Below are 25,227 nucleotides of genomic sequence, written 5' to 3'. Positions count from 1 at the left end.
CCTTTGTATTTTCCAAACCAGAAGAACCATGCTGAAAGTAACTTCTGGTAGAGTATTCCAAACCAAACTTGTGGAAAGAAAAAAAAAAAAAAACTACAACAGGAGGTTTTAGGTCCTATTGGGAACATCCCTTAATAAAACTGATCTGGAGGGTAGGGTGGGAAAGAAAAAAGCTTCATGCTAGATGACCCTTGTTGTTTGGCTCTGAGAGTGGGGCTTCTCCAATGGGCCATATTCAGGAAAATGGAGAGCTGACACTTCTACAAGGTCGGGACTCCTTGAAGATAGTGAATATTTGAGATAGTTCACTTGAACTTTTTTCTTTTTCCTATTCCTTGAATCCCTCTGAAGGATCTTGCCATCATGGTGGAACACCTCATTCTAGTGAATCTTAGGTCTATTAGGGCACCAAAGGAAATCCAAGCATAGCCTAGAGTGGTGGGTGAAGGGAAACACTGCTCTTCTTAGTAGGCTGTTCATTAAGGTTGGGTCAGCACAAAAAAAACAAACAAAAAAACCCAGAAGCAGAAAATAGCTCTATTCAGTGCAAATTCTTCCTGGTTCTCTCTGTCTCCCACAACAGTGATAAAATACAGATGGTGACCGTTGGTTCAGTTCCATCAGTCCTGAGTTGCAACTGGCAAACTCCATGCTGAGCATGTGCCTGAGGATGGTGTAGAAACAAGAGGGCACAGAGTCATTGCTGAGACTCCTCCCATTAGAGTTCCAGGTCTCACCTTGACCCTTCCATCTCAAAGGTGCTCGCTTCAGACACTTGCCTTCAGTCACTCTTGACCCCCCACCCTCCCCATCCCTCTGTGTGCAAGGTCCACTCATCCCTCCCTGCGGTTCTTGGATCCAGTTCGCCAACAATCATTGCATTACTTCTCATCCTCATCCCCCTCACTCATGCTGCTGATGGAGGCTGAGGCTGCTTTAGGAGAAGAAGGCGGAGAGGTTTTGTTTGGGAGCCATGGGAAAGTGGGAGAGGGGGAACGGGAAGGAGACCGACCCCTTGTCGGGCTGCTGGTTGGGCTCTGCCTCGGGGATAGTGCCTGGAGCATCCGTCCACTGCGTTCTTGGAACATCTGTTTCTGAAAAGAAATTTGAAAAAAAAGGTACTTGTTATGGAACTCATTGAGTTTAGGCTTCTAGAGAAATTGTCTCTCCTTATGGAAAGAAGTCTAAGAGCATAAGTATGAGGGCACACTCAATGGAAGATGGACTCTTCCATTGCATTCATGATATTCTATCTACTTAAGGTTATTAAAGTAAGATTTAGGTAGAGTAAAATATAGATATCTATAGCAAGATGATATTATATCAAATGTGGCAAATTGATCTAAAGTACCAATATTTCTTCAGCCCCAAATCCATAGTGGGACTTAAATATTCAGTAACTGTTTTTCGCATGCAACAATTATCTCCCACCTCCCATACCTTTGCACAAACAGTCCCTCATTTCTGGAATTCCCTCCCTCTTCACTCCTACCTCAGAGAATCTCTAGTTTCTTTTACAATTTCATTCAGGTCTTGCCTTCTAGTCCAGACTTTGGCTGATTTCTTCCAGTACTGCAGCCATTCCTCCAGTCTATTCTCTTTCCCCCACCCAATTATTACTCCTCTCTCCCTCTTTAAGCAACTTAGTATTATATATTATATTATGTATTAATATTATATATAATATGTATTCACTCAGTTATGGACAGGTTGTCTTTCTTACTCTCTCATTCTCTTTCCCACACCATTTGCTTAATATTTTAACTTCCCCTTTGTAATTTCCAAACCAGAAGACCCATGCTGAAAATAACTCCTGGTAGAGCATTCCATCCCAAACTTGTGGAAAGAAAAAAAAAACCTTACAACAGGTTTTAGGTCCTATTGGGAATATCCCTTAATAAAACTGTGATTTGGAGGCTAGAGTGGGAAAAAAAAAAAAAAAAAAAAAAAGCTTCATGCTAGATGACCCTTGTTGTTTGGCTTGGAGAATAGGGCTTCTCCAATGGGCCATATTCAGGAAATATGGCCTCAAATCAGAGACGGGATTATTTTGTTATTGGGGATGTGAATCTTTGTGTTTACAATTAGCTCAGATTTCACTGTTTAATAAGTATTTATTGAATTGAATTATATTGAATTGGACTTAATTACAATGTTGTAATGAGGAATTGAACACTGTCTGCAGATGAATTTATTTTAGGTCCTCATTCCATGATAAGAGAAGAAGCTTTGATTTCTATGAAATCCAAATCAATATACTAACAAATCTTGGTACGATACTTCTTCTACCATATTTAATCCATTGTCTACTATTAATATATTAACCAGAGGAATAACTCGTTTTCACGGACATAACTGATAAGAAAGTGCCTTTTAAATCATTCCATGAAGATTAAATTATATTAGTGTAAGTTGTAGTTCACTGTGTTATGTTGAAAATCAAACACATTTTATATCAGCCAGAATATTTGATGAACTAGAATATCATACTCCCTGAAAATGCCATAAAACTGTATTGAATATATTTTTATCCTCTAGTCACGGTACCAAATGTCACAACTTTTATTTAGTGCTTTAAGTGATGCTACAAGTATTGTCATTCCCATTTTTCAGATGAAGAAATTGATGCAAAGAAACTAAGTTACTTGTCCATGGTGACATAGTAGTTGGTCCATCAAGAAAGTACTAGGCTTAGAGCACCCTCCCTTTTGCCTTTTGATTACTAAGCCAAGAGGAACATTCTCCTTCCTATCTTTAGCCACTTTCAGATGCTTCCATTTTAAATGATGGTCCACTTCACTTAGGAAGACCTGAGTTCAAACACAGCCTCAAATATGTAGTAGTTGTGTGACCCTAAATAAGTTTCCTCAAATGATAATAGCAATGATAATAATAGCAACTATTGTTGTGAGGATTAAATGAGACAGTATTGATAAAAAGCACTTAGCACGAGTCCTTGGCACATAATAGGTACTCTAGAAATATTTTCTTCCCTTTGTTAATCGATGATGTGACAATCAAACATTTTGAGCAAAATTGTTAATTTTCCTGGCTAAACTATAGATTCAGGATGGATTCTTCTTCTAATGTGCGGGACCTGGGGATTTGCTAATTTGGGGCAATGTGTTATGGTCCCAAAGCAGAAAAAAAGTTCCTTAAAAATATGGCCTTCATGAAACCTGGCACTCACCTCCTGCCAGAAGAAGATAAACTTAAAATGAAGACAGATATTTTCCAGTGTGATCAACGGGAAAATTGTTTTGTGGACAATATTTGTTTCCATTGATGTTTATTGGAGAGGCGGATTTATATGCTCAATGTTGTTGAACAATGGGGAAAGGTAATAATGGGAATGACGGATAAATAAAAGAAAAAAAGAATTTCGAGTAGCAGTGTCATCAAAGACATATTTTGAAAAACTTTAAACCAAACAACTATTCAACATATTAATATGGTTTTCTGTTACAAATATCTGTTACATTTTATTTTATGTTAAAATTGATTTTCATGTTAATGAAATTATAATAAATTCCAAAAAAGGAAATGAAGATGATATAAAACCAAATTATACTATATCTATAGGTATATGTATATGTGTGTGTACGTGTATAGATTTATATCTATGTAGGTAGATATAGAATTAGATATATATATACATGCATATAGATATACACAAATGTATAAAATAAAATGTTTAAGAAAAAAAGTCATCTTCAAATGAAACATATTTCCCTTCTCTCAACAGAGAAATGGTGACCCACAAATATAGAATTCTGCAGGCATTGTTGGATATGGATGACGTTTGTTTTAGTTAATTATTTCCTTTTGTTACAATGGAGAGTTCTACAAGTCAACAAATATTTATTAAGCACCTACTATATACCAGGACTATAGTAAGCACTGGGGATATAACTTTAAAAGAAAAAAAAAAGACAATTCTTGCCCTCAAGGAACTTACAATCCAAAAAGGAAAGACAAAGCACAAAAAGAAAAAGGCTGGGATGGGTAGTAAAGTGGGTGCTTATAATGTAAATGGTTTAATTGGAAAGGGACAGTGGTGCTAAAGAAAATAAAAATCAACATTACAATTTTTTTTAAAAAATCTATCTTCAGCCTATTAGAGCTGACAGATCCAATGAAGGGATATCCTTTGAAGCAGTAGTTGAAAACTCATTCCCACTATATTGGATCCTTTTTTTTTTTTTTTTTTTCTATCCCAAGATGCCATATTGCAAGAGCTATCCTTGTATAAAATCATAGAAAGTCAGAGTTAGACATTATAGGTCAGAGGAAGAAAGTTTTATAGAGGAAGAAATGGAAACACACAGTTTAAGTTTAAATGATTTGCCCCTTCTGAGATTTGATTAAAAAAATCTTTTGTTTTTTTTCCCCTAGCCCTCTCCTCTATTACCTTCCCCTTCTAGAATAACAACAACAAAAAGTGAAAACACTATGTTATGATCCACACTTAGTCCCTACAGTCCTTTCTCTGGGTTCAGATGGCTCTTTCCAGATGATAACACTGATACTTATATATTGTGTAACTTCTATAACATCCAATTAATGGGGAATCAGGGGAGAGACTTGTGCTTCAGGATGGGAAATAAAATGCTGCCTTCGGAGTTTCAAAAGTGTGTCTACTAACCTCGGCATCCATTCTTGCAAGAATATAAAATAAATCTTTTCTGTATTCATTAGTGAAAAAAAAGATAAATTAAATAATTTGCCCCAGTAACACAGCTAGTAAGTGACAAAACATAACTCTACCTCCATAGGATATTGCCAATAAAAATGCAAACCAATGATCCCATTTTCACCTTCTATGATTTGTGCAGGTTGGGGACCTCTTTTCTTCCTATTTTATACCAGCCTTCCCTTAGATCTAAGGACATCATGGTGATATGAAATGAGCAATGAATTTTTAGTCAGAAGACTTAGTATTACCCAGGTGACTTTGGGAAAGTGACTTTACCCTTCCCAGCCTCAGTTTGCTCATCTATTTTTGAGGAAACTAATACAGGTATTATTTACCCCTTGGTGGGTATGTAATGTGTTGCTGAGAGGAAAGTTTTTTTGGTAAAATATAAATCTGGATAAAAATGTAAATTTTTACTAATGTTATGAAAGATGGCCAGGTTATTACCCTGAAATGGCCTTGTATACCACAGTGTATACTTCTTCTTAATGAGACAGAACTACCATTACATGCTTTTTTTTTTTTTTTTTTTTTTTTTTTGAGCCCAGAGCACAACTTCAGAATTGGTGACTAATCTTTGGTACATAAGCAACTCTCTTGATTATGCCCTAGGCTCTTCCTACTTAAATAGCAACCAATCTTCAGTGAAAATAAATACAACTGACTGCGTCCTATCAAGATGATTGGTCATTTCAGCTAAAAGAAAACAAACTCATTTAATAAAATCAAAAAGAGAAAAAACTGGGTGAGAGTAGAAGAAATAAGGTACAATGGCATTCCCTCGCTTCCATTTGTGAGATAAAATCAAATGCCATAAAGACTGGGTAGCCTATTATTAATGTGAGCTTTCAGAAACCTTGAACTTTCAGAAGGTACTTAAAATATGTATTTTATTACTATAATCTTTGTGTATATTTTTTCATTTCAGTCATTAGCCCTCCACTGTGAATGGATTTGTCAGCATTTCCATTAGCAACTCTTTTTTTTTTTTTTTTTTTTTTTTCCTTAAAGAGAACTACATATAACTTGTTCCTGGCAGTTAGCCTCAAGATTCTCAGTGAGACTGTTCAGTTTAGGAGAATGAAAAGATTTTGAATCATTAAGAAAACAACAGCATGGGACTTGCATTTACTGTTGTATTGGTGCCAAATATTTCTCTAAATCGGTTTTCAGGCTCTTGTAACTGATTTCTTCCCAATTTATTTTTGCAGTGTGGGACACATGAAAAGCAGATGGAATGGTCTTCAATAAGCTTCCTGGATGAAAAAGCATTTTATAAATGTAAAAAGGCAATTTCCTGTGCCTTGATTTCTTCATCTGTAAAAAAAAAAAAAAAAAAGATACACTGCTTCCAGTATTCCCTATTTCCTAAGATTGTTTGAATGTTTCTTGAATATTAGATAGTAGATGTGAAAGTGCTTTAGAAATGGGTTTTTAGTTCTTTTTTTTTTTTTTTTTAATTATTAAGGTAATGGTAAAAGCCCTGGACAAGAAAGGAGGAGGCCCAAGATCAGATAGGAACTCCAATACCTACTACTTATGTGACTTATCTCACCAATCCCAAACATTCTTTAGCTTTTTTTTTGTATCAAGAACCCCTTTGGCAAGTCTGGTGAAACCTAAGAACTATTCTCAGAATAATGTTTTTAAATGAATAAATGGGTTAAAAAGAAATGAACTGCTTATAGTGAAATATAGTTATCAAAAAAAAATTTTAATATAAGACTAATCTGGGCTCAGTTTTCTCATCTATGGAATAGAAATAACACTTATTTTTAAAGCATTTTAAAATTTTCAAAACATATGCATAGTTTTCAACATTTACGCTCACAAAATCTTGTGTTCCAAATTTTTTCTCTCTCCTTTTCTCCCCACCCCTCCCTTGACAGCAAGTAATCCAATATTTTAAACATGTGTAATTCTTCTATACATATTTCCACAATTATGATGCACAAGAAAAATCAAATCAAAAAAGAAATAATGAGAAAGAAAACAAAAGGCAAGCAAACAACAACAACAACAACAAAAAAAAAAAAGTGAAAATACTGTGTTGTGATCCACACTCAGTTCCCATGGTCCTTTCTCTGGGTGCAGACAGCTCTCTCCAGATGATAACATTTTTACTACATATTTCGGAGAGTTGTGAGGATCAGATGGTATGATATATGTGAAAGTCCTTTGAAACCATAAGCCATTATATAAATGTGAGTTTTTCTTGGTGTTCCTGCCTAACCACCAAGAGATGGATGGAGTTCTCAGGGTTTGGATCCGATACTTTCTAGCTTTATGCTGAAGGTCCCTCAGAGAAACATTAAGGTCCTGGGAAGTCTCCCAGAAGGTTGAGCCCGTCTGTGGTTCTCAGAGTATAGAACCCTGTGTAATTCTAGAATCCAGTGAATGTTTTATTTATGGATTCAGAAGAGGGCCTAATTAAGTGTCTTACACTTAACAGGTGCTCAGTGACGATCTGTTGACTTCAAGATGATGACCTGGAAGTTCTGCTCGACCTTGTTATTCCTATTATACAAACAAACAAACAAACCCACAGCTTGAGCATTATTCTCAGCCTCTAAAATGATGTTTTGACCCTGGCTAAGAGCAGCTTATTTTTTGCTGGTACTTTTATTTGCTGGGAAGGCAGACCCTCTATTTTAAGAAGTGAGAACCAGCCCCCAAATCCACAAATAAAGAATTATTATAATAATAGCATATTCATGAAAAGCAAATTACTTATCTTGGAGTTTAACATCCTTGTAACTATTCCTGTGCTTTTAATGTCAACAGAAAAAGCAATGTCGAACTCTGGTTGATATGGCAAATTAATGTTAATAACAGTTTTGACATGAATAGCACGTTATTTTAAAAAAAAAAGAAAGAAAGAAAGAAAAGCTTCTTGTCTCCAAGCTGGGTTTCTTTTTCCTTTTTTTTTTTTTTTTTTTTTAAATCCCCTCATCTCACAGTCAATGAAGGTTTCCCTAGAACAATGCCTGGTAGGATTTTATCCTTCCCTGGGTGAATAATATGAGTGTGGTCGGTGAAATCCTGCTTTTTCTTTCTTGCTTAAGTGTGCATGTGGAGGAGTGGAGGTGGGAAGAGGAATCCACCCCCTTGAGTTTCCATAGAAAAGGCTTTTTGCCAGAAATACATTTCAGTGCTCCTGTCAATCAACCAATGCCTATGACACAACTGAAAATGAATTGCTGTCTCTTCAATGTTTTAAAATGAGATGTAATAAGGTTTTGCAAGGCTGAATGTCGAAAACTATCTATGCATGTGTTTTGAAAATAAAAAAGCTTTATTAAAAAATAAAGTAAAATAAAATTGAGGTGTAAAAAGCATAGGTGTGTTTTATGCACTCTTGGATAAAGAGTAAGGTCAGGCCTGCCAGCTTAGGGAAATGCCTATCTTCACTTGTGACCAAACCAGCCCCTCAGCAACCTTTGAGATTGATTCTCTGCTAGTTAGGTGTCTCGAATTTCTATCACTTTAAGCCTAGCAAAGTGATTTTTTTTTTTAAAAACAGCCATATGAATGGAAAAGTAGAGACTTGAGGAAATGAAGATTCAGAGCAGTGATTTGTTTAAAGTCACCTAGTTTGTGATTAGTACAGCTTTGACAGGAACCCAGATTTTCTTATTTTAAGTCAAGGTACTCTTTCCAGATTTACATGAACTGATGCTGAGCAAAACAAGCAGAACCAGGAATACATTGTACACAATAACAGCAAGAATGTGTGATAATCAACTATGAGAGACTTGGTTCTTCTCAGTGGTTCAGTGATCTGAAGCAATCCCTATAGACTCTAGACAGAAAATGCCATCTGCATCCAAAAAAAGATCTAAGGAGACTGAATGTAAATCAACCCATGCTATGTTCACTTTTTAATCTGTTTCATGGTTTTTCCCTTATGTTCTGATTTTTCTCTCCCAACATTATTCATAAAGCAATGTATATTAAAAACAAATTTACTACTATTAAAAAGATTTTTAAGTGTTCTTTACAATTAAATCTGAGGAACTTCCAATTATTTTTCTCTTTTAATTATTTCCTATTTATCTTGTATATAGTTTGCTTACTATATCTTTGTTTGCATGTCGTCTCCTCCATTAGATTAAGAGCAGGGATTGGTTTTTTTGCCTCTTTTTGTATCCCCAGCTCTTAATACAAGGCCTGGCACATAGTAGACATTTAATAAATGTTTATTGAATTGAATTGATTTAAACATGAGTCAATCACTTAATTTCTAAGAGCCCTTGGCAAACTCTATAAGTCTATTGGTAGATGCTTTAAGCGTGGTCTACATTGGTGGAGGGAGTTTCTCTCTCTAGATTTCCCAATTTCAATGAAATCACTGCTGTCACCTAAATATATATAAGGTGCTATTTCACACTGTCCTGTGTGTGACTTTGAGCAAAACTCTCCTTTCATGAATCTCAGGTCCTTCCTCTGTACAATGAGGGGTTCAACATGGCCTTCAGTCTCAGTCATTCCTGAGTGAGTCTAGACCCCTTTACCATCTAGGAGTTTTGTGATTTTTAAACTCTAGAATCCTTGTTTTTGTCATCAGTGAAATGTTTTACACTGAATAATCATAAAATAAAAGATCTGAATCAGCCAGGAGACAGCAGTGACAATCCATCAATAAAATTATGAAGCTCAAATAGATTTTGTTAAGAGACTTCATGTGTCATAATAGGAAATATAAGATGACTCAGAGGCTGGAAATCAAACAGTTCTGCTTCTTTTTCTCTTAAAAAGTTAACTCATGTTGCACAAAAAGTACTTTTGCAACAGTTCCCATCAATTCTGTGCTAATACCTGTCATCTTTAGGTCTATGGGGACAAAAGGGGGAATATAGGATGGCTTCTACACATATCCTTTTCCTCTTTTCTGGTCATTACCCAAAGTATCTACAGTGGAAAGGTAACATTCTTCCAGTCTGATAGGTTCTTAACCTACATATGATCCTCAGTCCTCCCTTTCACCTCCCATATCCAACCAGTTGTCAAATCCTATCTTTTCCATCTAGGTAACATCTCTTATATATGTGCCCTTCTTTCCTCTGATACAATCACCCTAAGCCTGAATGACTACAAAAATCTGCTGGTTGGTCCCCGTGCCTCTAGTGTCTCCCCACTCAGGTCCATCCTCTCTTCGGAGGTCTAATGGGTCACCCTTAAAGATGGGTCTCAAACTCTAGTGGCTCCTTATTACCTCCATAAACAAATCTGCTATTACACGGCCCCTTCACCTGAATTGCCAGGCAAAATTTTTCTTTCTGAACTCACTTTTCTATACATTTCAATTTCTCTTTTTTATTGAGTTGGAAATGAAATAAAAAAGGTTTGGTCTTATTGGTCTGAAAACCTCCTATGGGATAATCCCAAACTCCTCAGTACAGATTGAGAAATTCCTTAACACAGTCCTCTAAAGGAAATAGGAGATTTCTCTGTCCTTGAAGTCCTACCCAAACCTAAAGTGATTGTATTAAAAAGGTTTTATTTAGTGCTTGTAGTAGGAAAATTATATAGTCTCTCAATCCCTTAAACCTTTTTGTTCCCCCCAGTTCAGTCCTCATGTGGTATACATGGGCTTTTTGTGCAAAATTGTGGTTGCCATCACTCTTCTCACAAAATCAATGGAATATATATTTTATAAGCTCCTGTCCTAGAGAAAAGCCTTTTAGGGAATTAGGGAAACAGGACACCCTGACTCCCAATGCAGGGCCCTTCATTGTAGGTTTGACCTGGCTTGGGCTAATTTGGTGCTCTGGGTCAAGGATTAGGGTTAAAAAATAAATAATAGGGTTAAATAATGTTCTTATTAGGCAACAGAAAACAAAGGGAGATTGACTAAACCATAGTGTGGAAAGGATACACAGCAAGTGTACAGCCCTGGCTCAGGTAAATGTACCTGTCCTACCTCACCTTGTCTCCAAATGGAAATATATGTGGCTAGCAAGATATGTTCAGTGTGGCAGGTCAGTAACTGAATGGGAAAGTCACTAATTCCTTATGGTCTGAATTTTTACGTTCCAAAGCCATATCAGTGCATGCAGTCTTAGCTCCTTGAACCAATCAAGTCACAGAGACAGCTTCCTTGCCTTTTAAAGAAAAACTACATGGCAAATGTTGTCCCTACCATATTAGGTACATAACTGAATAGAAGAGAACTCATGGCTCCAGTGGAGAGATTACTTACCCAAGCTCCATCAGGTCCAAAGAGTTCTAGAAAGTTGCCGATAAACTCTCGAGACTTCTCTTCCCACTTCTGAATTAAATCATGGCTCTTTTCTTCTACCTTATAAACAAATTCCTTTGATTTTTCTTCTACATTCTTGACTTTCTCCTTCATTTTATCCACTTGGTTCTGGAAACGGTACTTCTTCTCCTGGTGAAAAGTATATGGATCAATGCAACATCTCTCCTGGGTGTGGCAGGGCTTTACAGAGGCAGATACTAGAGATCTATCTTTTATTGGTTTACACAAGATGGAAAAGTCACTTAAACTCACTAAACCACAGTTTCTCTACCTATAAAATACAGTCAGTAATACTGGTGCTACCCCATTAGCAGGATTGTCACAAGGAGCATGTTTTGAAAGCCTTGGTGCACAGTAGAGAAATGTGAGTTATTACTCTCATTGTTACTCAACACTTCATGGGTCATGATTATTTTATAAGTGTAGGTCTTTCTCCCCATTTCCTCTATCAAAAGAGTTTGTAACCTAAGATCAATGAATTTGTTTTAAAAAAAAAATCTTGATAATTGTTTCTCAACATAACTGATTTCTTTTATAATGCTAGGCATTTTATTTTACTTAAAAAAAAAAAAAAAAAAACACTATTCTGAGAAAAGGCCTGCCCACAGATTCACCAGAGGAGTTTATAACACAAAAAAAAGGTAAAAAAAAAAAAATCTCTATAACCAGGAAGGTAAACTTTTGAATGTTGCTGTGGCCCCCCCCAAAAAAAAAATTATCCTTTGTTAGTTTTGCAAATCTCTTTAAAATTTAGTTTAAAAGAAGACAAGTGGATTCTCCTATTTGCTTCTTCATTCAGGGTGTTGCAGTGTTGTTTTAGCTGAAGTATATTAAGAAAATCTGGCCTCATACAGATAGGCAACTGGAAAAAGTAGGAATATTTTAATAGACAAGTAATGTCTTGTTATAAAAATAATTGTATTTGTTGTAAAAATATTTTTTTATTTTCATAAAAATTATATTGTATTATTATGTTGTTACAAACATAGTATTGTTATAAAAATAGTTCTGACTTCAAGAGCTGCTGGGATCCCTAGAAGTCTTTGCACCCAACTTAGAGAACCACTGGAGGCAGGAGAGCCTGTTTCCAATATTTACTAATTTTGTGGATGCCAGTTTCATTGTCTATAAAATGAGAATAATAATATAAATGTGAATGATTATGTCACATACAACTTGGAATATCTGGATTATATCAAGATACTACAGCTTGGAATTCTTTGGCTACTCAGAGATTTGTCTTTTTATAAAAATCATTTCCTAGGACCAGAGGATCCTAGATCTAGAATTGGAAGGGACCTTATTCCTTATTTAGCCAAATAAGAAAATGTAAATTAGATTATAAACTTAAGAAAGAAATGCCTTACATTTTTATACTGTACTTAAAATTGTCTCTTGGTCTCCCTCCTTTTAGTCTTCCAATTTTGTAACCTTGGATTATCCTCAATTCTTCACTCTCCTTCATTCTATTATTTAATCATTTCCCAAATCTTGCCATTTTTACCACCACAAAATCTCTCCCATTTGACCATCTCTTTCTGGTCTTAATTCAGGTCCTCATTTCTCTAAATCTAAATTATTGCAATAGCTTTCTGCTGCCCCTTCCTCTGGTTTACCATCATATGAGTCTATTTTACACATTGCTGACAAAATGATTTCCCTTAAACAAACATCTGACCATCTCATCCCCTATTCAATCAACTCTAGTAATTCCCTGTTGTTTCTGGGATGAAATACAAAATCATTTGCTTAATTTTTGAAATCCTATACAGCCTATCTTTTCAGCATTTCCCTTGTTGTTGTTCAGTCATTTTTCAATGATGTCTGACTCTTCATGACCCCATTTGAAGTTTTCTTGGCATAGATATTGGAGTGGTTTGTCATTTCCTTCTCTTTTTACAGATGAGGAAACTGAGGGTTAAGTAACTTGACCAGAGTCACACAGCTTTATATAAGTGTCTGAGGCTGGACTTAAACTCAGAAAGTTGAGTATTCCTGCCTTTAAGTCTAGCACTCTATCCACTGTGCTACCAACATGCCTTTTTAGTATGTCCAGTGGAATATGAATTGCTTTTTCACACTCTGGGAACCAGTCAAGAGCTAGCTCTCTGTTCTTCACTTTGCCTTTTTTCCCTTCATGACTTTTCCAATAGCCATCCCCCATTCCTAGAAGACAATCCCTCCTTAATCCCGACCTCACAGAATGTCTGTTTTCCTTTAAATTGCAGCTCAATCACCATCTTATGCATGAGGGTTTTGCTGATCATACCAACTGCTGCTGGCTCCTTCCCTAACTACCTTGCGTTTTACTACTTTGCTTTATTCTCTTTATAATTATGCTTATATATATGTATGTATAAAAATATATATAAACATTTTTAAGATTATGTTTTTATTTATATATTTACCCATTCTCTCCCTCATTAGAGTATGAGCACCTTGTGGGTGCTTATTTTTCTGTCCTAAGTGTTCAGTGTTTGTTTTTTATCTTAAAAGATTAAAACTAGGTGTGGATTTCTTGTTCTAATGTTCCTTCACTCCCAGGCAAATGTAGCTATTCAGATCTTCCAGCACCTCTGATAAGATTTTAGGCTACCATCTTTTGCTTTTTAATGCCTTATTTAATCATGTTATAGTTGAATAACCTCTGTTTTATTAAGCTAATAGGAGCAGTTCTATGGGAACAACACAGCAGAAACACAAAAGAAGCTTAGGACTTTAGAGTCTACTGAACTAATTATTTAAGTAAACTATGGAAAAAGCCTTTGAGGTTCTCATGAACAACTCACTGACCTTGCAAAATAAAAATAAAGGAAGGCTATTTTGACTTCATTCAAATAAAAAATACCTGTCATTAAAGAAAGAATTAATCCTTGACCTGCCCCGATGGGATATCTAAAAGAAATCCTTTGCCTTAATCAGTCAATAGAGGAGTTATAAATAGAGGAAAGACAGCAAATAGGAAATGTCTATCCTAGGGAAGTGATATTTGTCATCAAAGCTGATTCAAAGAGGGAAGAGGGAAATGCACTTACATTTATAAAACTAACATTCAGCTCTTTAGCTGTGTACCCTCTTTGGAGGTTACGTCGGGCATAAACATCATAGTCACGGACAATTCTAGTGATGATGTCTGATGTGGAGATGCCTTCTGTTCTCTGCGTTGGGACAAACATTCCTGGTCAAAGTAGAAAAGAAGAAAAAAATTAGATTCACCTCAGTTTTTCCTACTTAAGTCTATTTGTTGGCTTTGCTATTTATTCGCCAGAGAGACTCAGAATCACATTTTACTAAATGGGGAGAGAGTTTAGTGCTTGTCTTTCAGAGTCCGAAATTAGGGGACATAACAGTGGGTGTTAGATGACTTCCCCTCCATATGAAGAATTTATTTTGTACTGCAGTTATATCACCTATAGGTGCCTTTAGATCTGATGTGCATGAGACTAAATACAGCCTGAAAAACACAGGAAGTCAAAGCAAGTTCTAATAGACATTCTATAAGGTTACCAAGAATTATACTCTCTGTGTTGACATATACACATAGCTATTAAGAGGAGAAAACATGTTCCCAAATTCATAAATAAATCATTGATGGCTTGGATGTGGTAGTATATATCTGTAATCTCTGCTAGTAGAAACCCTAAGAATGATGGACCCTTGAACTTAAATATTTGAATGAATATCAAACTATAACATGATTAAACAGGGTAATAAAAAGCAAAAGACTGTAGCCTAGAATCCTATCAGAGGTGTTGGAAGATCTGAATAGCTACATTCGCCTGGGATTGAAGGAACATTACAAGAAATCCACACCTAGTTTCAATCTTTTAAAACAAAATCTAGAGGCCAAAATGTTTAGGGGGAGGGATTGTCTAGAAAACTACAGCTATTTGCAGTTATAATTATCTCATGAGATACATAATTGATCACTGGTCCCTTCAAAACATGAGTGATAGTTATTGAAAATGGTATTGATTATGGTTTGCCTTCATAACCTGATTCCTAAATCAATCAGATGTCCTGAGTTCAACATCAATATGGTGAGCTCCCAGAAGTGGAGAGGCCACCAAAAAAAAAAAAAAAGGAGGAACTGGTCCTTTCTGGAAACAAAACTAGTCAAAGTATAATTCTTGGTAACCTTATAGAATATCTATTAGAACTTGCTTTGTGTTTTTCTGTGTTTTTCTGGCTATATTTAGTCTCGTGCATATCAGATCTAAAGGCACCTATAGGTAATATAACTGCAGTACAAAATAAATTCTTTATATGGAGGGGAATTAGTAGTGAGATTGGGCCCATTAGAATATAATGCCCAAAATGGAAAATATATGGCCAAGAATTATGTACAATCAAGACCTGCCTCCACTAACATGAACAGACATGTAAAAAAATATATCTCTTAACTGCTATGGAGGAAGAAATACGGCAGAGATGGTAGCTCATGAGAGAAGCAGGAGGTTAAAGATGCATCTTGTTGGATGAAAAGTGTCGTATCATCACACTGATGGGAGCAACTTCTGTCAGCGATCCCAAAGCTAACCTGTCCCTAAGACACCGCCTCTCTTGTTACAGCAATCCCTTTTCTGCTAAATGTAGCTAGCGGGAGATCTCATCAAGTACCTCAGATCCTAAAGACATGAATCTGGATATAAGAGTCTAAATAGCAGAAAAATTAAATCATTGTCTGCTACTGCCAGCATAAGTTTGGGGCAGGGGGAAAGATTTGCTTTGACTGGATGAGAGGAAGGATCATGAAAGAAGAAGAGAATACTCTGGTGATATAATGAGGCACCCGTCTTTTTTTTTTTCCAAATCCTAATTATTGCTCTGCTAAAAATATTCTATAATGAGCACGATCCCAACCTTTCTTATCATGCTTTTCAGGATTGCAGTATTTGGCTAGGTAGTTATTTTAGGAAACAGCAAAGTGCATGTTAATGAGGGGAAACTTTCAATGGTAGTAGGGTATAATAGAAAGATGATGAGTAATCTGGACTTTACACTCTATTTAATTTAAGCTATCTCTTTTTAGCAATCTGGGTGATAAGATTCTGACATGTCACTGTGACAAGCAGAGCCAAGTACTCTAAGGTTTAATCCACATTTCAGTATCTTTCGTTCCATTTGGAGTGATTTTAGGCTCTTAAATTAAACCATTATCAGTGTGCAAAAGCCAAATGTGACTGCCTGAAATACTTTTTAGTTTTTCCTCACAAATTGTCTATTATGCTCTACAGCAGCTTCTCTCTTCGCTGATCTCAACAGAAATCAGATAAATACTTGTGTGGTGGACATTGCTGCACATTAGCAGGACAGAGCAGAACAGAGCAGAAAATCTCTATAGCTGGTTTTTATCTAACAGAAATACTTGTTTATGAAAATTCACATATGCTCATGTTATCCTCATGTTCCTGAGATAAGTAATTTATTTCTTGACTCTTTACAATGGAAATGGCACAGAGATAGTTAGATGGTGCAGTAGAAAGAGTACTAAGCTTGGAGGAGAAGACCTGAGTTCAAATCTCACCTTAGACATTTTCTAGCTGTATGACCCTGGACAGGGCATTAACCTTGGTCTGCCTCAGTCACAACACCTCCCTCTCTGGGTTGTTGTATCAAATGAGATAATTTTTATAAAGCACTTCGCATAGTGTCTGCTACATAGTAGATATTAGCTATAATTTCTATTATTAAATGATAATATTGAATTTCTCAGAGTTAAAAAAATAAAATGAAGAGGAGGCCCAGCCCAAGCTAAAGGCAAATTTAAACATATTTCCCTCAAGGGAGAAAAATAACATTTTTGCTATGTGATAGCAATGCAACTATAAAGACGATGGATTTCATGGAAGTGTTGGTTAATAGAAAATTCTGATTTTTAATAAATCAGAGGGTTTATCATATTGTGGGAAAGGAGTAATAATATGTGTGTGAGACAGATAGCTTTTGTGTATGACACAGAAAATATGAGATCCTATTAGGTTTATTTGTTGACTAAAAGAAAGACATTTGAATTGGTAGAACAATACCTTAAAAGCTCTTCTCTAAAAAGATATCTTCATGCTTATAGCAAAATCATAAAAGATTGTCCAAAAGATATAATAATGGAAATACCATTCAATAATCATCCAATTACTATTATCATCAAGCAAAGGAAAAAAAAATAGCAAAAGGTAAGCACTCCAAAGGTAACTGCCACTGTTATGGAGGATGTCCCAGTATTGGGTTCAAATAAAAGAGAAATTTCTTATATAAATATTGAGGTCCTCTAGTTATTCCTGTACAAAGATGGTGTTGGGTTGATTGTATCAATTCCTGGAATACTGAAGAGTCTCCTAAATGATATTCATGGACTTTCATAGTTTTTTTTAGCTAGGAAAATAAAAGTGGATAAAAATGTCTATAATTCACATTATAAGATACTGAATGGATGGCCAATCAAGCCAGTCCCTATAATACATATAGGGTATTCAAAAAGTCTTAGAGCAGTTTTAAACTTTTAAGGCTTTTAAAATCCTTTGTATATCTGGAAAGACATTGGGTCTAGAGTTAAACAGAAGGAGGACTGTAGGATGGATTGCCTACTTTCATTTTAGTGATTCCAAGCTTCTGCCTTATACAAAGATGTGTCCTTTTTTTTTTTTTTTCTTAACTTTAATATACAGGTGATATTCTAAAGCTTCAAATCATGGAATATACCATCTCTAAAGAATTAAAGTTGTGGATTACCCAAAGCATAAGAGATTTGTGGTAGGTATAAATTAGGCTGTAACATATTCCCAGTGAAGAACTGTGCTGCAAAAACAGCATAAAGAATATATCTGAAAGACGTATGACCAGAAAAGTATGGAGGTCAGTCGTATAATGAAAATTGCAAGTGTGCATAAAGTGTATTCAAATAACCCAGGGCATGCCTGGTATAAGCATTGCCATGAATCCTTCTCTTTCCCCTTAGTATTAGGACCATAATGTAATCTAACTGAAGAATGGTGGTGTCCATGACAAAAATAGAAAAATTAGGAAAATAAAGGTGTGTGTGTGGGGATGGAATATGAGTTCAGTTCTGAACATACTGAGTTTGAAATGCTTGGAGGAGACTTAGTTTAAAATGCCCAATGGGCAGGTGGTAATATAAGACTCAGAAGAGAGACCAGAGTTGGATATATAAATCCTGGAGTCATTTGTACAGAGATGAGCATTGAACTCTGAGAAGTGATGAGGTCCTGAGGATAGATAGCATATAGGTAGAATAGAACATGACCCAGTACAGATCCTTAGGACATACTCTTAGTTAAGGGGTAGACGATGCTCCAGGATGCTCATCCTGGGAAAGCACTATCTATTATCCCTGTGGACCATGTGGCTTCAGTTGGTCCTAAGGGAAGGTGAGACATAGAAAGGAAATTGCCTGACTCCCTAACAAACCTGCGTTCTTTCCAGACAAAGGAAGGTGTGCTGATGCCCCCAGGCACATGAGACTCACACTCTGTGTCATCTATAGTGAGAGTTAGGGATGACTGAGAGACATGCTACCGATTTCCATTCAATATAAAGAGACTGAGAGAAGGCTAAGTGTGTATCCCTCAGGAGGAGTTTATGGGAAGTATAATAAGAATGACATAGAATGAGAAGGTATGAATGGATTGTACAATTGGAGGGATTATTCACAGTGATGAGATCAAGCTATGGTTTTAATGATAACTGTATTTTGTTGTATGAGTATCCCCAGTGTGTATAAGTATGTTATGATCTGACGCTTATTTTAAAGTCAGTTATTTGGAATGCAGAATGAACTATCTCTCAGAGATAGTTTAACAAAATCAACACAACTAAGGAAGAAAAACAAAGCTGGGAAACAATTTTTACAGATGGTATTTCTAATAAAGGCTCATTTCTCAAACATATGGAGAATTGAGTGAAACTAATAGATAGGTTTTGGTTTATTTTCAACCAATTTGACTGTCCCTTCCTTATATCCTATGCTGAATCTTCCTCCAAATCCTACCTCTTAAATGTGTCCAATAATGTGTCCTGAGTCATCCCCTCTTCCTCTGTTTTTTCTCCACATCCAAATCATCTCTCTCTCATGGGTTCAATTATGATCTCTATATAGGTGACTCACAGATATCTATATTTAAATCTGTCTTCCCTCTTCCCCTCCCTTTCCCCCTCCCTCTTCCTCTCTCCTTTTATCTTCCTCTCTCCCTTATTCTCTCCCTCCTTCCCTCTCCCTCTCTTCCTTTCCCTCTCTCCATCTGTCTCTTTTTTTCCTCTTATCACCAACTACTTATTGGATATTTCAAAAGGAATGCCATGCAGACATCTCAAAAAGCATATTTAGATCAAATTAGGCTATTATTATTCCCCTAAACTCACCACTTTTTTTTAATCCCTCTCTATTTCTGGTTTGGGTATCATCTTCCAGATACCCATATTTAAAACCTTGCAATTATTATTTATTCAACCCTCCCCTTTACTTCAAATATTCCCCTATTCCCTACCTTCCCCCTTAGATGGCAAGTAATCCAATATAAGTTAAACATGTTAAAATATATGTTAAATTCAACATATGTATACATATTTATACAATTACCTTGCTGCACGAGAAAAATCGGATCAAAAGGGAAAAAATGAGAAAGAAAACAAAATATCTGCCTAATTTTCTTATATCTATCTCACAATGTTTCTCACAACGTTAATTTCTTTCCACTCATTTCCACTCACCCTAATTCGGGTCTTGATCACTTCTTATTGACACCATTTCAATAATCTCCTAACTGGTCTTTATGCCACAAATCTCTCTTCTCCAATTAATCTTTCCCAAAGCTGCCGCAGTAATATTTCTAAAACATAACTCTATGTTATTCTCCTGTTCACCCCTATACCAGTGGTCTCCTAGTACCTTTAGAATGAAACATATACTCACTTAAAGCCATTTACAACCTGATGTAAATTTTAGACTTATTATACATTACTTCTCTTCACTTACTATAAGGGTCAGACAAATGGATTTCCTTGCTATTTCTCACTCACATTTCCTTTCCTATCTCTGAGTTTTTGCACAACCTGCCGCTCTCTCTCTAGTTTTTCCTCTGTAAAGATCAGTTCCAACACCACCTCCTACATGAGAACTTTCCTAATCCCCCAAATGTGACTATTTCCCCTGAAAAAAAAATCACCTTCAATTTATGTATTTATAAATGTACACATTGTACATATATATATATATATATATATATGTGTGTGTGTGTGTGTGTGTGCATGTGCAATATATATATTTATGTGTGGCAAAGATATTGATATGTTTCTCATTTCCCTCTTCAGCTCATTCTACAGATGAAAAACTGAAAAAACAGGATATTGACCTGCATTGTTAGAGGGAAATTTCTCAAATGGAAACTTCCTATATCTGCAAAACTACAGATTAGTCCCTGTCCCTGTTCTTCTGTTTAAGTGTATCCATATTTTCTTCCCCAACAGAACGCAAGCTCCATGAGGAACTACTATTAGTTATGTAAGAGTTAATTTTAAATAATACAATAGGATTTAAAAAAAACATAATCACTAACAATTCCCATTCCTCCCTCTTTTTTTTAAATCTAAAATTCCTGTTCCAGACTCTTCCTCAAAGCTTTTCCAGAGATAATTCCTTATGGTCTAAGACTTACAAAAGATAGAGAAGAGTAGAGTAGAGAAGGAACAATGAGGGAAGCAAATGCCAGAAAGCCTTTTGCTCATGGACAGGATGATCAGGTGACCCTAAAAGGATTTTACTTAGAATCCTAGTATCATAGAACTGAAAGGAAACTTAAAAATCATACACTCTAATTCCTTTATTTTAATGATCTTGTTATGGGGATATTTTTTCAATTGTATATGGGCAGAGCTCTCTAAAAAAAAAAAAATGTACATAGGAACCACTTTTAAATCTAATCTACATTATTAACATTTTCTCTATCACTTCCCTAAGGTTACATAATCACCAAAATAGTAAATCAAATCTAAGTGGCAGTATTTTTTTTTTAATTTTTGAAATGCAAATGCTCACACTGGAAATTTAACAGTCAGCTCTCATAAGCCAGTATTCCTGCACACTACTAACTAATAGTATTACAATTTCAATTATCCATCATTAACTCATTTAGGTGAATTAAAATTAATTCAATCTGGAGTTTGAAAAACTATTCTAGCAATGACTATTTTAATACGTAGTCGATCATCTGATGCTAATAATATGAATGACTGAAATCAATGCAGCTAAAAGATTGGTGTTGGTGAGGGGTATTCAGCAGAGGCTGCTTTTCATAAGATTCACAAAAAAGAGCTGCTACCATAGGCTATTTTTACTCTTTTGACTGCTCAGAAAACTGAGCAACAGAGAAAAATGGGTGGTTCACTAAGCCTGAGGATAAGAACACAGCATCCAGCTGGGATCAGTTCTGTCCTCCTAAAAGTGACTTGATGCAAAGAAGGAGGCCGCTAAAATATGAATTGTGAAGTAGGAGAGGGGGTTGAAATGGCTTTGAAGTTCAGCCACCAGAAAATCACCATCAAAGGGAAGGAGTCAGAAAATGAACAGCAGCAGAATAAAAGTTGAAAAAGACTGAAATCAGCAAAGATCTCAGGAGAAAGAAAATCCAGTTACATACTTTAAACAAAACATAAACCGACAGAGAAGATATTAATAACCAAAGGGAATATGGTTTATGCTTCATTTAAGTATGTTTGGACATCTATGAATAAACATTGCAAGATGAAGAAAAATTAAACAGTGCCCTGATGAGGCAAGGAACTTTGTGGATTCCCAAGGGAGCATGCAACCCAACTCAAGAGACTCCTTAATGGTTCAGTAGAGAGGGGATAAGTTTCAAAAGAGAAAAAATATATATATAAAAGAAGAATATGTGATCTGCACTTAGAAATAACTGGCAAAACAGAAGAACTTGAATCCATGGAATTTCACCAAAGAAATGAAGGAGAAGATAAGTGAATGGGAATGCAAATACACAAAAGTGAAGAACAGTTTGGAAGAAGTAAAAAGCAAACATCATTTCCATAGAAGCAAAACATAATACCATTCAACATTGAAAGGCCCATAGGACAATTCAGAAAATTTGTTGCATTGAGAAAAATAAGACTATCCTTTCATGGAGGCAGTATGGTACAGGAGAAAGAGACTATTGGCTTCTGATGTTGACTATCTATGTGATCTTGAGCAAGTCATTTACCTCCCTGTGCCACAGTTTACTACTCTATAAATAAAATAAAATAAAATAAAAATACTACTCTATATAGAGGATTGGATTAGATGGACTCTACCTACCTCTATTTTACTCTACCTAGTTGTTTCCTACCAACTCTAAATCTATAAAGTTCCTAAAACTGAGCTGAGTTGTTAAAGATTAAAATCTCTTCTGGTTTTAAATCAATGACTTTCTTAACATGTCTGTTCTTCCAAGTCATTATTTTTCAGCTTCAGGAAGGGAATATTGTATTTACTATCATCAGTACATTCTTATCAGCAGACATTTATTGCCTCCCTTTGCAGGGTTTGAGGATATTATCATCATATGATTGAAAGACATAGCTATAATCAGATGGGTCTTTCCTGAATAATTAATGTGTATGTCATTTACCTTGTAGGGAAGAATTGAATTCTTCCAAAGAGCATAAAATACTTTCTTTAGATTCTAGATCTCTGGCAAGTCAGAACATGAGAAAGGGGAATTGTCCCATCTGGACATGGGTCCAAAGGGAATTTGCCACGAGTAGGGGCTGAGGATTTCCCATGGCACAGGCTGTTGGTTTTTGTAGCCAGGAAACCCAGAAAGGCTTTAGCCAAAAAGAGGAAAGGAAGGGAATAAATATTCATATAGCACCAATTATGTGCCAAGTACCGTGCTAAGCATTTCTTACAAATATTGTCTCATTTGAAAAAGTTCCAAAATGATGGAAGCCAGAAGCAATGTAGTCATTCTGCCTAGCCAATATTGTCAGTGATTGCGAAGATGAGCTGAGGGAACTGAAGCAAAAGCCAAATTTAGATCAGAAGAATGTCTGTTAATCCCCAAATGAGACACTTTGACCTTCTAGCTCATCATCCTCTCCTACTCCCATGCTCAGCAATCTCACTCCCCTTTAGTCACTCTCAGGAGTGACCGTACCTTAGACCTCATTATCACCCATCACTGTTCAGTCATCAAGATTCAGTAGCCGCCCTCCTTAGAGTCTAATTTTCTAATTTTTCTCTCCCTCTGCCTCACTCCTTTTAAACATAATCTTCATCTTCACTATGACTTCCATGATTCCATTCCTCTCCAGTGTCCATTCTTGATTCTTTCCCGTGCTGCTTTGGCTTCCATCTTGGAAATTCACTCTATCCCTAGACTTCTCACATTGGAAGTACACTCTGTTCCTGGGGTCCCTTCCCTGACTGACTTCCTAGGCTTTCATTTAAAGGAAAGTGTCCAGGTCAAGCGTGTCTCCTCCATTCTTCACTGTCTAGGCTTTTTCTACGATACTCCCTTAAGACTACCTTCTTATTCCATCTGTTTTTTTTTTTACTTCCACAATACCTCTTCCTACACTCACACACACACACACACACACACACACACACACACACACGTTTTCTTCTCTCCATTTACACAATCACTTCTGTATTCGGATACCAATTCTTAACTGGACTACTTAAATAGTCTCTTAATTGTTTTCCTGCCTCATGTCCCTCCCCTTTCCAATATATCCACTATATGACTGCCCAATTAACTTTCCTTTAAGGCAAGGACATCAATTTAGATGTGACTATAATAGAACAGTCAAGAGGTGATGAGAGGGTGTAAATAGAGAAAAGGGAGAGAGATGAGTGATAATATGGAGGTAAGGTAAGGAAAGGAAGGGGAAACAAAGGGAATAAGCATTTATATATAGTATTTATATTTAGTTTATATATATATATAGTATATGTATATATATTTACATTTGTATATAGTATTATTTATGTATACTATATATAATATATAAAGTCTATTATATATGTTGTATAGGCATTTCAGTCCAAATACTTTACATACTATCATATTATTTGATCATTTGTTTTGGTGAAAGGACCTGATTTGGCAACTTAGATATATGGAGTAAAGGAGAATGAGGAATCAAAGGTGACACAAAGATAATGAACCTATATGAATTGGAGAGATGGAACAGAAATAAGGAAATTTGGGAAAAGGATGGATGAGGGGAGTAAATGGAGATAATATAATGAGATTAGTGATGCAGACCACATCTTATTCAAGCCTTCCTCATCCTGAATAAACTCATTGTGGCATTAAAACCTGGAGGGAATTAGGGTTAGGGATATGGAGAAGAGGCAGTTCTTACTCACCAGCCTTTCTATCAGAGCACAGGGCCAACACAGGGGGCAGCCACAAACTGGTCATTTTTAGATAAAATAGCCCTACCCATGAATGTTCAGTTTTCACTTGTGGCTTTTATATACACAAATATAACAGGAACCTTGTGCAAACAAGTCCTTAACTGTTGTGATGAGATAGTATGAATAGAAATGGCCGAGGAGCCTCACCTGCTTCCTTTATATGCTTGTAAACATCATCAGAACCAGCAGAGGAATATGGAATGTCATCATGGGCCACAAAATCAATCTGTCCAGGAAAGAGAAAGGGAAATATTATAGCTGAGCTAGAGGGTGGGAAAAGAGTGGTACCCAAGTCTTGGGAGAGAGAGAAAGAGAGATGTTGGGAATTTGAAATTCATATTTGTGGTCAGAATCCTCTCATCAAGGACATTTTGCACTATTTCTACCTAAATCAGTGGGATCCAAGCTCAGAAAGTTGAGTTGATTTTCTCTTCTGGTTTTTCTTTCTCCCCCTACATTATAACTGTGGGCATGGCCTAGAGTTCAGTTCTTGTACCTGTATTCTTCTCTTCTTCAAAAAACCATCCATTTTCCTAAGTGCTATAATCTCTGTCCCCCAACCTGGAATGCTTTCCCTCCTCATCTCCATTTCCTGGCCTTTCTTGACTTCTTTCAAGTCTCAACTAAAATCCAAACTTAGAAACCTTTCCCCATCTGCCTTAATACTAGTACCTTCCCTCTCTTGATTATTTCCTATTTAGCCAGTATAAATAGTTTGTTTGTGCATTATTTTTTTGCATGTTGTCTCTCATTAGACTGTGAACTTATTGAAAACAAAGACTGTTGTTTATCTTTTTTACATCTCTAGAATTTAGTACAGTGTCTGGCTTTTAG

General features: G+C 36.0%; 1 protein-coding gene across 8 annotated transcripts in view; it reads right to left on the bottom strand.

The window, feature by feature from the left end:
* Positions 1-517: 517 nt before the first annotated feature.
* Positions 518-25,227, bottom strand: part of PCYT1B (phosphate cytidylyltransferase 1, choline, beta) — a 106,981-nt gene continuing 82,271 nt past the window's right edge. For all 8 annotated transcript variants that reach the window (XM_031959464.1, XM_031959467.1, XM_031959466.1 and 5 more), the window contains 4 exons: positions 24,541-24,619; positions 13,994-14,136; positions 10,899-11,087; positions 518-1,094 (listed from right to left, as the gene is read on the bottom strand). In XM_031959464.1, the coding sequence (XP_031815324.1) occupies positions 882-1,094; positions 10,899-11,087; positions 13,994-14,136; positions 24,541-24,619 (624 nt within the window). In that variant the 3' untranslated portion in view covers positions 518-881. The remainder of the gene's footprint in view (positions 1,095-10,898; positions 11,088-13,993; positions 14,137-24,540; positions 24,620-25,227) is intronic.

This window comes from Sarcophilus harrisii, chromosome 3, assembly GCF_902635505.1.
Source record: "Sarcophilus harrisii chromosome 3, mSarHar1.11, whole genome shotgun sequence".
NCBI classification, from domain to species: domain Eukaryota; kingdom Metazoa; phylum Chordata; class Mammalia; order Dasyuromorphia; family Dasyuridae; genus Sarcophilus; species Sarcophilus harrisii.
The sequence above is the reverse complement of the archived record's forward strand: the minus strand, read 5'-3'. Positions and strand labels throughout refer to the sequence as shown.